This window comes from Zingiber officinale, chromosome 1A, assembly GCF_018446385.1.
Source record: "Zingiber officinale cultivar Zhangliang chromosome 1A, Zo_v1.1, whole genome shotgun sequence".
In the NCBI taxonomy this organism is placed as follows: Eukaryota; Viridiplantae; Streptophyta; class Magnoliopsida; order Zingiberales; family Zingiberaceae; genus Zingiber; species Zingiber officinale.
Window position 1 is genome coordinate 42,749,549 of NC_055987.1, and position 12,913 is coordinate 42,762,461.

At 32.4% G+C, this 12,913-nt stretch overlaps 2 protein-coding genes across 3 annotated transcripts; one reads left to right on the top strand and one right to left on the bottom strand.

Moving 5' to 3' along the window:
* Positions 1 to 2,976: 2,976 nt before the first annotated feature.
* On the bottom strand, positions 2,977 to 12,604 carry LOC122023849 (peroxisomal membrane protein PMP22-like). 2 transcript variants are annotated; one of them, XR_006123242.1, is made up of 9 exons: positions 12,455 to 12,604; positions 12,283 to 12,381; positions 11,251 to 11,352; positions 11,084 to 11,159; positions 9,896 to 9,966; positions 9,719 to 9,804; positions 8,295 to 8,363; positions 7,904 to 7,947; positions 2,977 to 2,994 (listed from the first exon to the last, which is right to left on the bottom strand). XR_006123242.1 is itself a non-coding variant. In XM_042582238.1 (8 exons), exons 1-7 carry the CDS (start codon positions 12,524 to 12,526, stop codon positions 8,309 to 8,311), a joined length of 561 nt encoding a protein of 186 aa, XP_042438172.1. In that variant the 5' UTR covers positions 12,527 to 12,604; the 3' UTR covers positions 7,725 to 7,947; positions 8,295 to 8,308. The 2 variants fall into 2 exon arrangements, 1 of the variants encoding a protein (XP_042438172.1); XM_042582238.1 differs by lacking the exon at positions 2,977 to 2,994 and having other exon boundaries at positions 7,725 to 7,947.
* Positions 3,870 to 5,365, top strand: LOC122023843 (3-ketoacyl-CoA synthase 12-like). The gene has a single exon (XM_042582226.1). It carries the CDS (start codon positions 3,986 to 3,988, stop codon positions 5,342 to 5,344), a length of 1,359 nt encoding a protein of 452 aa, XP_042438160.1. The 5' UTR covers positions 3,870 to 3,985; the 3' UTR covers positions 5,345 to 5,365.
* Positions 12,605 to 12,913: the final 309 nt, after the last annotated feature.

The window sequence follows — 12,913 nt, forward strand, 5'->3', positions numbered from 1 at the left end:
TTTTTCTATTTTTATTCAATTGTGGAAATAAAAATACTCAGTAAAAATAATATATTTCAATTTTATTATGATTTCTTATTATTACATTTTTAATAATCAATTATGTTTTAAAAATAGATATTGCAAAAATATAATGAAAGAAAACTTTATTAAGATGATCCTAATCAAACTAAAACATGACAAAAAAAAACATATTATTTTTATTTACTTATGAACCTGAAAATAGTTATTTATATATTTTTATTTACTTTTCATTTAATTTTTTAAATTCTAACTCAAAATCATTTTTAAGCTATCTTGAAAAATTAAATTTTCTTAAAGAATAAAAATGGAATATAGGCTTTAGGCTTGGTAGCCTTTTCAAATAGGAAAATTTATGAAAAATTAAAAGGATATCAAGTTGATAAAAATACTTGAGAGGTTATATTGAGCATTAAAAGATACCATTTTGTTCATGTAACTGAAAGCTTACAACCTTCGAAAAAATAATTAATTATATTTGATGAATCAATCTTCTAAAAAATAATTAAACATTAAAAAAGTAACAAATAAAATATAAAAATTATTGATAGGGGGAGATCATATACATATATACGTATACCACAATACATTTTAGCATTTATAATCTAAAGAGAATTTAAGTCATTTATTTACTAATTTTCCTTGCTAACAAGTGTTCGATGAGATAGTAATAGTAAAAGTAGTTAGTTTCTTTGAATACAAGATAAAGTATTTTATCCCAATAATAAAAAATGTTAATTATTGTTAGATAATAGAATTAGTTTTTTAGGAAGTATGATAATAAAGTCTTTTGACAAAATAGACAAAATATTTAAGGCCCTTCAACCTATAATATTGACTAAGAACTAAATTATTCAATCTCCAAACTAGATAGAAAGATAAGAAAAAGTAATCAATTAATACGATGGCAATTGTGCATTCTAGCTTAAACTGATTCAACTAATTATGAGAATGCATTTAATGTGTAATTAATACTATACATCGCAATGCGTCGCCACAAATCTTATCAAGGTAAATTTATTAAATTCTCTCAACGTTATTGGTGCACCTAAAAATATATTTTATAAAATATACATTTTATTTTATAATATATATTTTAAAAATTGGAACATGCACACCTTACCATATTGTGCAAATCAATATCTCCTAAGATATAATATATAGTTTACCATCAACTTACCATATCAACTAATTACCTTCTTTGATTTTTTTGCCCTCAAAATTATGATGCAAAGGTAGGACATTTATATTATCATCTAGATACCCGTAGTTTGATCTTCATCTATGATAAATTTATCGTCCGCCATGAGCACTTCCCGATTTAGCCTAATGACTAATGAAAAAATTCCGTAAAGTTAGACCGATCATCCAAAAACTAATCAATGAGATTAATAGTTTTATCATTAATTACATTTGTTTTATATGCTCTCTTCTATAATTCATTGTTTACATATTATCTAATCTAAATATTATGACATAATATAAACAATATTTTAAATGTTTATTATTATTATTATTATGCTGTGAAGTCACTTTAGGAGAAAAATATTGAAAGGGGCACGAGATAACATCTAAACAATGTAATTACAACTTTTAAACTCTTTTCAATTAAAAATTTATTCTAAAAAAACTAACTAAAAGAGTGATTTTGTAAATATAACAGTTTGACTACTGTTTTGTAATCTGTGCATGATTACTATTTCCGGTCTGCATGCTTACAGATTTCTCATCGTATTGTTTGAGCTCATGTTCAGTTCAGCAAATAATATTACAAATTTGTTTTCATTAATTTTATGAGGATTGCGGGTAAGGCTGAGCAGAATATTGATTAAATAAAAATTAATTGATACAGTAATTTTTTTTATAAAAATCTTAATTATTTTGATTTATTGTCTCAATTTTAAAATTTAAAAATTAACTTGGTACCAATGGACTATTATATTATAATCACTATTTTAAAAAAAAAATTCTAAATCTCAATTCAATTCTCCATAAAAGGTAAATCGTCATCTTAATCACCCTTCCAATGGCAAAAAAAATCATGATGACTTATTAACCTTAACCAAATCTGAAAGGGATTATATCATGATGACTTATTTAAATCGGGTGGCCTTCTTAAATAGAAAATACAAGATAATTTGAAACGGCCCAATTTAACTCTATGTTCTTTTTAGTAATCTAAATATCTAATTCTTGAAATCGATCAACTCCCGATCTCACAAAATTTTCTCATCAAAAAACATACACCGTGGCTGATTTGAACTTAAATCTCTTAATTATTGCTGGAAGGTCTAATTACCATTATCCCGGAACTAAAAAAACAAATCAAAATCAATGTAAGTCATAAAAAAATAGATTAATTTGATAATCAAATTTATATTAATTTAATTTATTCAATTTCAATGACAAAATTTGATTGATTTAGTTTTTTAAAAAAATTAATTTTGATTTATACATTTCCGTTGATTCAATTTGAACGGATTGCATGGAGTTGGTAGGGAGCAATCTTAGTCGAGAAAAGAAGCATTCACAGGATATTTCTGTAAAATTTTTAAAATTCTTTCTTTCCATCTAGTTCGGAGGACTGAGTTTACTCTCAAAATTATTAGCTTACCGTTTATATCTGCCTTACATTTTTAATAAAGTAAAATCAGAAAACTTTCCACACCTCCAAATAAACAGGGTTAATCGAACCCATACTTTAAAGGGAAAAAAAACTACTTTGAATATAAAATAATTATAAATACAAACTGACTATTATTTTTAAAATTAATAGAATCTCATCGCCTTGCTTTGTATTTATTATCGTTTAATGCATAAAGAGAGATGTCAACGATAGAGCTTGACCAAATCTTAGATAGATTGTCAATTGAAGAGTTTAAGACAAGATCCATCCGTATCTTCCATTATCGATCCAAAGTCAATGCCGAACATTCGAGCAATAGCTGTCCCCAATCCATCGACCTCTTCTTCCTTGCAATGAAATTTCGTTATAATTAAATAAGTCTTTGGGACAATGGGCAAAATGTCTTTTTAATTTTCCAAATAATTAAGGATGAAATCCAAATCTCAGCAAATAAATGGATAAATTTTGTTAAAGGACGATAAAACATTGAACGACCGTATGTCATGAAAGTTTTGGAACAATCGATGAAAAATTTTTATATAACTAAATTAATAATCATCCTTAAAATTAATTGAAATAAACAGAAAAACGGATGCTAGTATATATATACATCAAAGAGGAGAGCCCCCATTGCCATCAATACCATAGACAATCAAATTAAATAATTACAGGTTGACAGAAGTCGGTAACTACATTAGGTAATTATTCCAATGGATTTTATAAACAATTCTCAATAGATACAAAATAAATTGAGTATTTAGCCTCCTCCTACAAAGAGACAATATAAAATGTTCCCGTCATTTATCTATCTGTATCTAATTGGAAGTCTGCTGATACTAGATTTGATATAAGCATTATCATCTTTTTATTCCAATCCAATCAAATGAAATAACTAAATTTTAAGAGGTAAATTGAATAAACCAACACGAATAGTTATGACTAACAAGCCCACAAATAGATTTCTATAACTAATTTATGGACCCAAGGCCAATCTAATTCCTCCATCTCACGAAAAATAAACTAATTATGGCTCCCTCGTGAGTCCCTTCAGATCCCTCTCAACATCCACCTATTATTATTATTATTATTTTAATTTTTCCCATTTAAAAAATATTAATGTATTCATCCCTATGGAATTAATTTATAGTAATAAGAAATAATAATAACTCGGTTGGGTGTTGGATTGCATTTATGGTCTAGTGGAGGAGTCTGAACCGGTTCACTCGCTACAAATAGGCAACAATTCTTCTTCCCCAACATTATAAACGTAGAGTGCACGACTTAAGCTCCGTGCACCACCACAACCACCGCTGCAGCCGCCGCCGCCGGAATAACTACATGGAATTGCTATGGGTCATCTCCGCCACCATCCTCCTGCATTGCCTCATCCACCTAGCATGGACGGCCCTCGACCGGCGTCGCCGCCAGCAGTGCTATTTACTCGACTATGAGCTCTACAAGCCCTCCGACGACCGCAAGCTCTCCACCCAACTCTGCAAAGCCATCATCTCCCGCAACCTTCGCCTTTCTCTCCCCGACCTCAGGTTCCTACTCAAGGTCGTTGTCAACTCCGGCATCAGCGAGGAGACTTACGCCCCTCGAAGCGTGATCCTTGGCCGCGAGGAGTGCCCCACCCTGGCCGACGCTCGCGACGAGCTCGACGACGCACTCTTCTCCGCCCTCGACGCTCTTTTCCGCCGCACCGCCATCCGACCCTGCGACGTCGACCTCCTCGTCGTCAACGTTTCCATGTTCTCCCCCGCTCCCTCCCTCACCGCCCGGATCGTGAAACGCTACAAGATGCGGGAGGACGTACGCACCTTTAATCTCGCCGGCATGGGCTGCAGCGCAAGCCCGATCGCGGTCGATCTGGTGAACAATGCGTTTAGGGCAACGCCGCAAGCGACGCTGGCGGTGGTGGTGACCTCTGAGTCGATCGCGCCCAATTGGTACTGCGGTACGGACAAGTCGAAGATGCTCGGGAACTGCCTCTTCCGCTGCGGCGGCTGCGCGTTCGTGCTCACCAACGACCCTGAACTCCGGCGGAGGGCGAAGATGCGGCTCCGTTGCCTCGTCCGCACCCACATTGGGGCCAGCGACGAGGCGTACCAGTGCGCCATCCAGACAGAGGACGAGGACGGCCGGGTAGGGTTCCACCTCGGGAAGACCCTCCCGAAGGCGGCCGTGCGCGCCTTCGCGGAGAACCTCCAGCGGCTGGCGCCGCGGGTGCTGCCGCCGGTGGATCTGGCGAACTACGCGCTGCGCCACTGGTTGACCCGGTGGTTAACAAAAGGGGGCGATCCAGCGGCGGCGCGAGGGATCAGCTTGAAGAGCGGGGTGGAGCACTTCTGCCTGCACACCGGCGGGGCGGCGGTGATTGAGGCGGTGGGGCGGGCGCTGGGGCTGACCAAGTACGACGTGGAGCCGGCGAGGATGGCTCTGCACCGGTGGGGGAACACGTCGGCGAGCAGCGTGTGGTACGTGCTGGGGTACATGGAGGCGAAGAGAAGGCTCCGGCGAGGAGACCGGGTGCTGATGCTGAGCTTCGGGGCGGGCTTCAAGTGCAACAGCTGCATGTGGGAGGTGCTTCGCCACCTCAATGACGGCGGCGCTTGGGCGGACTGCATCCACCGCTACCCGCCGCAAACCCTAGTCAACCCTTTTCTGAAGCAGTTTGGGTGGGTCAACGAAGCATAAACGCACACCTCTTTAATAAACTGCCACACCCACACATGCTTCATTATTATAAGGATAGTTTTTAAAATTTCTCCAACATTTAGAAGTTTTTTAAATATCGTTTATATTTTGTTTATATTAAGATACCTTTTAAAATTTCTATTTTACTATCAAAATGAATCGTTTCTAACATTTAAAAACAACATTTTAAAACATTTTAATATTAATAAAATTTAAAAACTATTAAACGTTAGAGGTATCTGAAAAATCATTTTACTAATATCCTCCAGTAATTCTTTAACATTATGTATCAAATAAAAAAAAAATCTCTTGTGAGTGTGTAAGTGTAATTTAATTTTTATTTTCTTCTTCTTTATTATGTATTTGGATTGTTAATTACAACTAATTGTTGAAGACGAATACTTAATAGTCGGATTAAGTGCTGATGAATAAAAGTAATCCATACACATAGAATATTCTATAATAATTAATCAGATTGGATAATGTCAAATCTGAGATGATCATTCGATCTTATAGAAATTTTTTACTGATCATTAAAATAAATCAAGAAGCACTTATAACAGACGACACAACAGCTCAGCATCCTTTAGTTACAAATCTCATTTAAAAAAAAAATTACTATAAATACATCGTATCTAGAAATCAAATCATAGATGTCTGAATAACAATTGAATATCCTTATCATTACACCATGACCCCGGGTCCTACAGAATATTCTATAAGCATCTTAGCGTGTGAGTGTAATTTTTATTAGATAATCATGTCATTTTTTTAATGAAAATTATTAGAAACTATTTTTTAGTTTTATCCGATGATATCAACTTTAAAAATTTATATCTGAATTTATTTTGGTTATTTACTAAAGCTTCAGTTAACACGAAAAAATCTTGGAGTAAATTCATATAAAAAAGAATATTATTGTACGGTTTCTTTGAGTTTAATAAAGTAATTATAATTTTTTTTTTTTTTGCTAAAAGTATCATGTTCAGCTTTTTAAACGGAAAAAAAAAATCAAAACTATCAAATACTTTTTACTGATAAAAGATATTTAACAACAAGTCATCAACCAAGCAATTAAATATTTACAATGAGAAGTGCCTCTTATGAATGAATTGACCAATAATGTGAATTTAATTAGTTTGAACAACTCGAATCACAAGTACCACTTAAAATATTTTTACCTAACAAAAAAAAATTAAAACAAAACACCACTGTATTTAGACATAACCGAATTAATGTGATATTATCACATGATAAATTTATAAAATTAAACAAAGATAAATTTTTTATAAAAATTAAAAAATTAACCTCTTGTATAATGACTAATTTTGATTTTCTGACTTATTATCTCTCAATCTCTCAATAGTATAAAACAGTTATGAAAGAACCATGAAGATGACGAATTTCACTCTTAGTAAAGCGTTTGAACCTTGTTTGATCATTGTGCGTAGCAATAAAATTAATTTAAAGATTAATTTTATAATTTAAATAATTAATTAACAAGAATAAAGAGATAAGGCAAGATTTGGCTTAGCCATATTTATGTGTAGCAACAATTTAATACGGATGGTTAGATAGGTGATGAATCTTTTACTCTATTTAAACAAGGTTCAAAAGGAAGCATAGTTTTTTTTATATTATTTTTTATCAATAAATATAAATTTATTGATTAAATTAAAATATACATCTTATTAAATTTAAAAATCAACGTAATATCTTTTCCAAAAAATATATAAAACTCTAAATCTGTCATGCATTAATTTATATTTTATATTCTTATATAACAGTATATATTATTAACACACATTAGTTTTTTGTATATTATATTAATTATATTTTTATACACTTAAAGCCACATTTTTTTTATAACATCAAGATAATGATGATTTCAAAAATATTTTTCATTATTAATCTATTTTAAATTTTAAGATTATTTATTTGATAAAATTAGAATTTTTAAAAGTTGCTGCATTATCTAGAAACAAAGTTTAACGTTCAAAACTAAATTGGAAATTTTCATAAATTGTTCTTGTCTGAAACCACTTTGGGATTTTTTTAAAAAAAATATCCTTAAAATATTTTTTAATTATATTCAATTTATAATGTTAATAACGGCAAGAAGACATTTACAAAAAATTGTTTATGTATAAAGTAATTAACTAGAATTCTAAATAAATTCGAAGATTTTCAAAAACATGTTTTTTTAAAAAAAATATTAATGAATATTATTCACAAGTTTCAAATAATATTACCTTGGACATTATTACATAAAATCAGAGACGAAAACATAAGTAAAGATTTAACAAATGAATAAATTTCGCCAACTCTCAAATTAGTATTTATAGCATGAATATTAAAACAAATATGTTTTATTTAATGATTAAGTATTTATTGATAATAATTTTTATTTATTAAAAAAACATTTCGAGACATTGCAAAAATGAATTGATACGAAAATCGAAAATATCAAGTGAATAACACATCAATTATAATAATTAAAATATTTAGAAGAATATCCCTCCTTTATGCAAGAAAAAAAAAGTGGATGCGAATTGATACCTTCATGGAGATCTCCAAAAGGCTGCATTATTTATCATTGCATCCTGTTCAGAATTTATCATATAAAAGGAAATTAGCCACAAATGATTTACCTAAATATGAGAAAATCAAGAGTGATTGAACATAAATATTAAATCCATAAATTGTCATAATTAGTAAAGGTAATCTAGAGCTGTAAAGGAGTTTAAGTTGAATCATCCAAAGTTCGTGAATCAATCCGAAGTGTTGTAACACTGTATTTTAGTTAAATCCTATATAAGTTCTTTCAAATTATACTGTACTAATTATATCTGAAGTGTTATTAAATTATATTCTAGACGAAATTAAATAAAAAGGAAAAATTATTAATTTAAGATTCATACTTAAGTTGGAAAATTAAACATGAACTAACCTTTTGATCCAACCTTATGCCTTCTTAACAGTAGCAGCCGACCGTGCTTTCAGGTTCAGAAAAACACCCCTGCAAATACAGACATCTTATCTACTAGTATAACATCAATAGGGATTTAGAGTACATAGAAATAGATAAAGCAATTTTTAGTTTATACCGAACGTAAGGCAACAGAAACAAAACAAAGGAGATTTTTTTATTTGTTTAAATGAATCCACGCACAAAAGGTAAAACAATTTGATGGTTTATAATCCTTGTGTTTGAGTAAACTAAAGGCGAAAAATTGGCCAAGATTTGTTGGAAACAAGGTAAAAAAACTCAAGGGAGATTCAACAGCCAAGGCAATTGTAACACTCATAAAATTAATGAAAAGAAATTTGTAGTATGATTTGCTGATTTGAACATGAGCTCAAACAATATGATGAAGAAATTGTAAGCAAGCAGACCAGAATTAGTAATCACAGGAACCCCCGTCAATTTTTTTTCAAGATAAAAAGTATTTTTCAGGCATGGAGAAGTAAAAGAAGGTAAAAAGGTCCCAGCGCTCACGGAGAACTTTATTCTCACATTTAAATTTCTAAAAGTTGGAGGAACATTAAAGCATTTAGATATACAAACTTGCATAAAGTTATATCTTAATAAAGGTTACACTTAGTGGCGACGCCATTTTGTTCAGGTCATGTGTAATGCAAATGAACAGGGTAGTGTACTTCACCACACCAGTGGACGCACATGCTTATGATGTGGCCCATGTGGTGCATGTGAAACACAATGTGACTTTTTGTTGATAAATTCTGCACTTCACCCATATGCATTGTTGTAAGTCACATCAAGGTTCAATCCACAGGTTTTGGACCCAAGTGGTGTGACCCAATGAACCAATTATTTTGAGTGAAGCAGTCCTTCAAATTGGTACGATCTACAACATTCAAGCGATTGAATATCCAAGAAAAATCTTGGATGGGCACACCCCAAGAGCTACAACTGAACAAAGGAGCGTGGAATAGTCTATATAAAAGCTAGAGCCGATCTTGCATACACACTTTGAATTCAAGAGAATTCATGGTAAATTAGTCTCTCCTCTCTCTCTAATGACAACATCCTTCTCCAGACAAAGCTCAAACCACCAAATTTACGCACTCTAGCAAGTGGCAATTTCAAGTTGGGTTGACCACGAGCTCTTCTTTGACAATGTAAGCCGCAAAAGAAAATATAATCTAGTCATATCAGAAAGGAAATTCATCGAACTCTTGTTGGACAGTGTTGATAAGGGTGGCTTAAATCTTAAGGAAAATGGATATGCTCATTAGGATTGTTGATTGCTTAATCAACAAGCCATAATTTGATCGACTGATGACCAAACATTTACAGCAGTAACTCTTTAGTTAGATGCATATTAAATCGATGAAAGGAGAAGCACAAACCAGCAAGAAGCAACAAAGCTGTGGAACAGGACACGAAGCTGCAGAGGCATGTATTGATAGTTTATCCACCCAACTATTGGCCAAAACTGTATATATGCGGATCAAACACCCAAAAAGGCATTGTATGAGAATGAGCCACGACAGCTTTTCAAAAGATACAATGCTAAAGGATTATACCTTCCATGAAGTCAATTGGATGGTTGGGTAATCATTCCTTATTTTCTTGCTCACTAGGTTAAATGATCTTCCTGCACTCTCAAAACAAGTAAAAGCTTTAATAAGTACATAAATTTCAGAAAGTAGCAAAATTTTCACAAGTTTTGACCGTACACATCCAAGAATATTGCAGATGGGCACTGAGTATCTCCAAATAAAACCACCAAGAACTTTGGATTGACATTGAATTGTATCAAATGAAAAAAAATTTCTTAAAGTTGAATTAAACAAATAGCATGCATCCAAAAGCCATTATAGTATACAACAACAATAACCAAGCTTTATCCCACTAGATGGGGTCGGCTATATGGATCCTTGTATGTCATTGGACTCTATCTCCTACTATATCATCATCTATACTTTAAAAAAAATTTATCTTGTTTTATTGTTATTAACTAAGTCCTTTTTTGTCTACTCTTCCTCGTTTGATGTGCATATTTGTCATAGATTCATATCGCTTAACTGGAGCATTTATTGACCGTCTAAATACATGTTCATACCATCTTAAATGTGTCTCAAAATTTTTACTCAATAGATGCAACTCTGAATTTCTCTCTAATACTATAAACAAAAAAATATTGATTGTCAGAATAATCTGCATACACTTGCCTCGAAAACAATTCTATGAATTGAAAGATGTAAAGAGAGTAGTTATGTTAACATCCTGAAATCAAAGTAGGTTCTAGTGGATTATTCTTCTAGGTCATTAGTTTATTTGTAATTCCCCATCATAATTAGTGTAAGAAAATGTTCAAGTGGCGAGATCCTTAAATCAAAGTAGATCCTAGTGGACTATTCTTCTAGGTTGTTAGTTTATTTGTAGTTTCCATCATAATTAGTGTAAGGACATGTTTAAGTGGTGAGAATTTGTGCTTAAAAGATAAATCAATTTTTGTTGCCTTATCAGTACCAAAAGATTTAATACTTATCAGCTAACTGGAAATATTTTATGTGAACAAATAATTTGAGTGTTGTAGATGCATGATAACAAGAAATCTGGGAAAAAGAAAACAAAAAATTCAAAGTAAGTTTAATGAAGAGTGAAATTAACTAGTAACATACATAGTCGATAACCAAAAAGAGAATCCAACTGAAAGTATTTAGTTTAGCTGGAAACATTCTAAAGCAATAAATTCATAGAATGCAAACCTTCAACAACTAATCCATAGTACATCATAAAAATCATGTTATTCCAAGGTGAGGCTGTTAGTTGTTCCAAAAGTACCTGATCAGATAATATCTTAGTCACAATTCAGAAGAGCTCAGATAACTAATCAAGATATCAAATTACTTCATTAGAAGACTAAAAAAATTACCTTTTTGGCAACAGTTTCATTACCCTTTTTTCCCTTAAAAATTTTTTCCATAAGTTTGTGGAGAAAGTGACCAAAAGGTCCAGCATAACAAAAACCATAGATCTGCAGAATGTTCACAATTTGTAAAAGAAGAAAGAATATGTAATCTCAATTATGTAATCAAAAACATAAATAAAGGAAATGGCATCAAAACAAGACAGGCTTGATTTAGAGAAAAAGAAAAATCTAAATTTCTGTAGCTTAGTTGAACAAAAAATATTACCATCAAATAAGTTTGTTCTTTTACTAAATATCAAGAAGCTTCCAAGCGGTTACAATTAATATGACTTTAATTTGTTCAAGTAGACAAATCAGATAAAGACAATCTATTTTGGTTCCAAATGCACTCTATTAAAATAAGAACATTCATATAAATTAAAAAATAACAATCATGTTAAAGAAAATACACCATATTTTGCAAGCCAAATTTGGAAAAAAACATTGACAATGACAAACACAATCGATCTTCACACTTTCCACTACTTTTTCTAAACACCGATGCAGTTCATCCCATTTTATCAATCAATCAACATTAAAAAGAGTGGCTTATGCGTAATAAACAGAAACTGAAAAACTGCACTCTGCATCTTCACTTGAAGTGATGCACAATCAAAACAAATAAAACTTGTGAATGCCTACCTCCAATACAGAGGACTATCCTTTGTTGTGTGTTTCCAATCTATTCAAAATGATGCTAACAGACTTATTGAAAGGATTCATACTTGCTACAAACTTATCCACGAAACTTCATCCATCAACAAATAAAGTCAACACAAGATGCAAAATTTTTCAAAAAACAGTAGAAACTATAACAATAAAAAACTACAGGAGCAAACCTAGCAGATTTGCAAATGATTACATGAAACATGTGGGCACTGAATCAACAAACCGAGGCTTCAGACAGCTAATCGAGCATTTATTTTTTTTTAAAAAAAACCTAATTTACCAAGGCCCGAAAACCAATCGAACGAAAAAGCGAAACCAATCATTTACCATGAAGAGAAGCAACCTTCTCAACTGGAGCTTCTTGACCCCGGATATCTTCTGCGCGATCGTATCGCTGCACCCGGCCAAAACCCCTGAAGTGATGGCCTGCCATAAACAAACACCGTGAAGAGCAGATTGAAATCCATCAGACGATCATACTTGGAGAGAGCAATCGGACCTTTGTTCTGAGGGGATGAAGCTGTAGCTGCCGAAGGTAACGCTGCCATGCCACGGTCACGATCTCCGACATGGCTGCAAGCCTGCAATGGAGCAAAGAGGGCGAGGAAGTGGGAACTATGGCGGAGTCAAAGGAAAAGGACGAGAAATTTAAATAAGGTCAGGTCAATCATAGCAATGGAAGTTTTCAATTTGCTCTTCAAAGTTTGCCTTCATTCTTATTTTTTTCCTAACTTTTTTTTGTATCATTTAACTCTATTACATTATTTCCTAACTAATTTTTTTTTACTACTTTTAGATTAAAATTTATATAAAATTGAATTGTTTAAAAATTTAAGAGGTATTCTATAAAACAGGGTAAACTTGAGGGCTGATTTTTTGTTAAAAAATTAAATGGAATACTAAAATGTGAATCATGTGATTACTATTTAATAACAATAAATACAGAATATAAAAATAA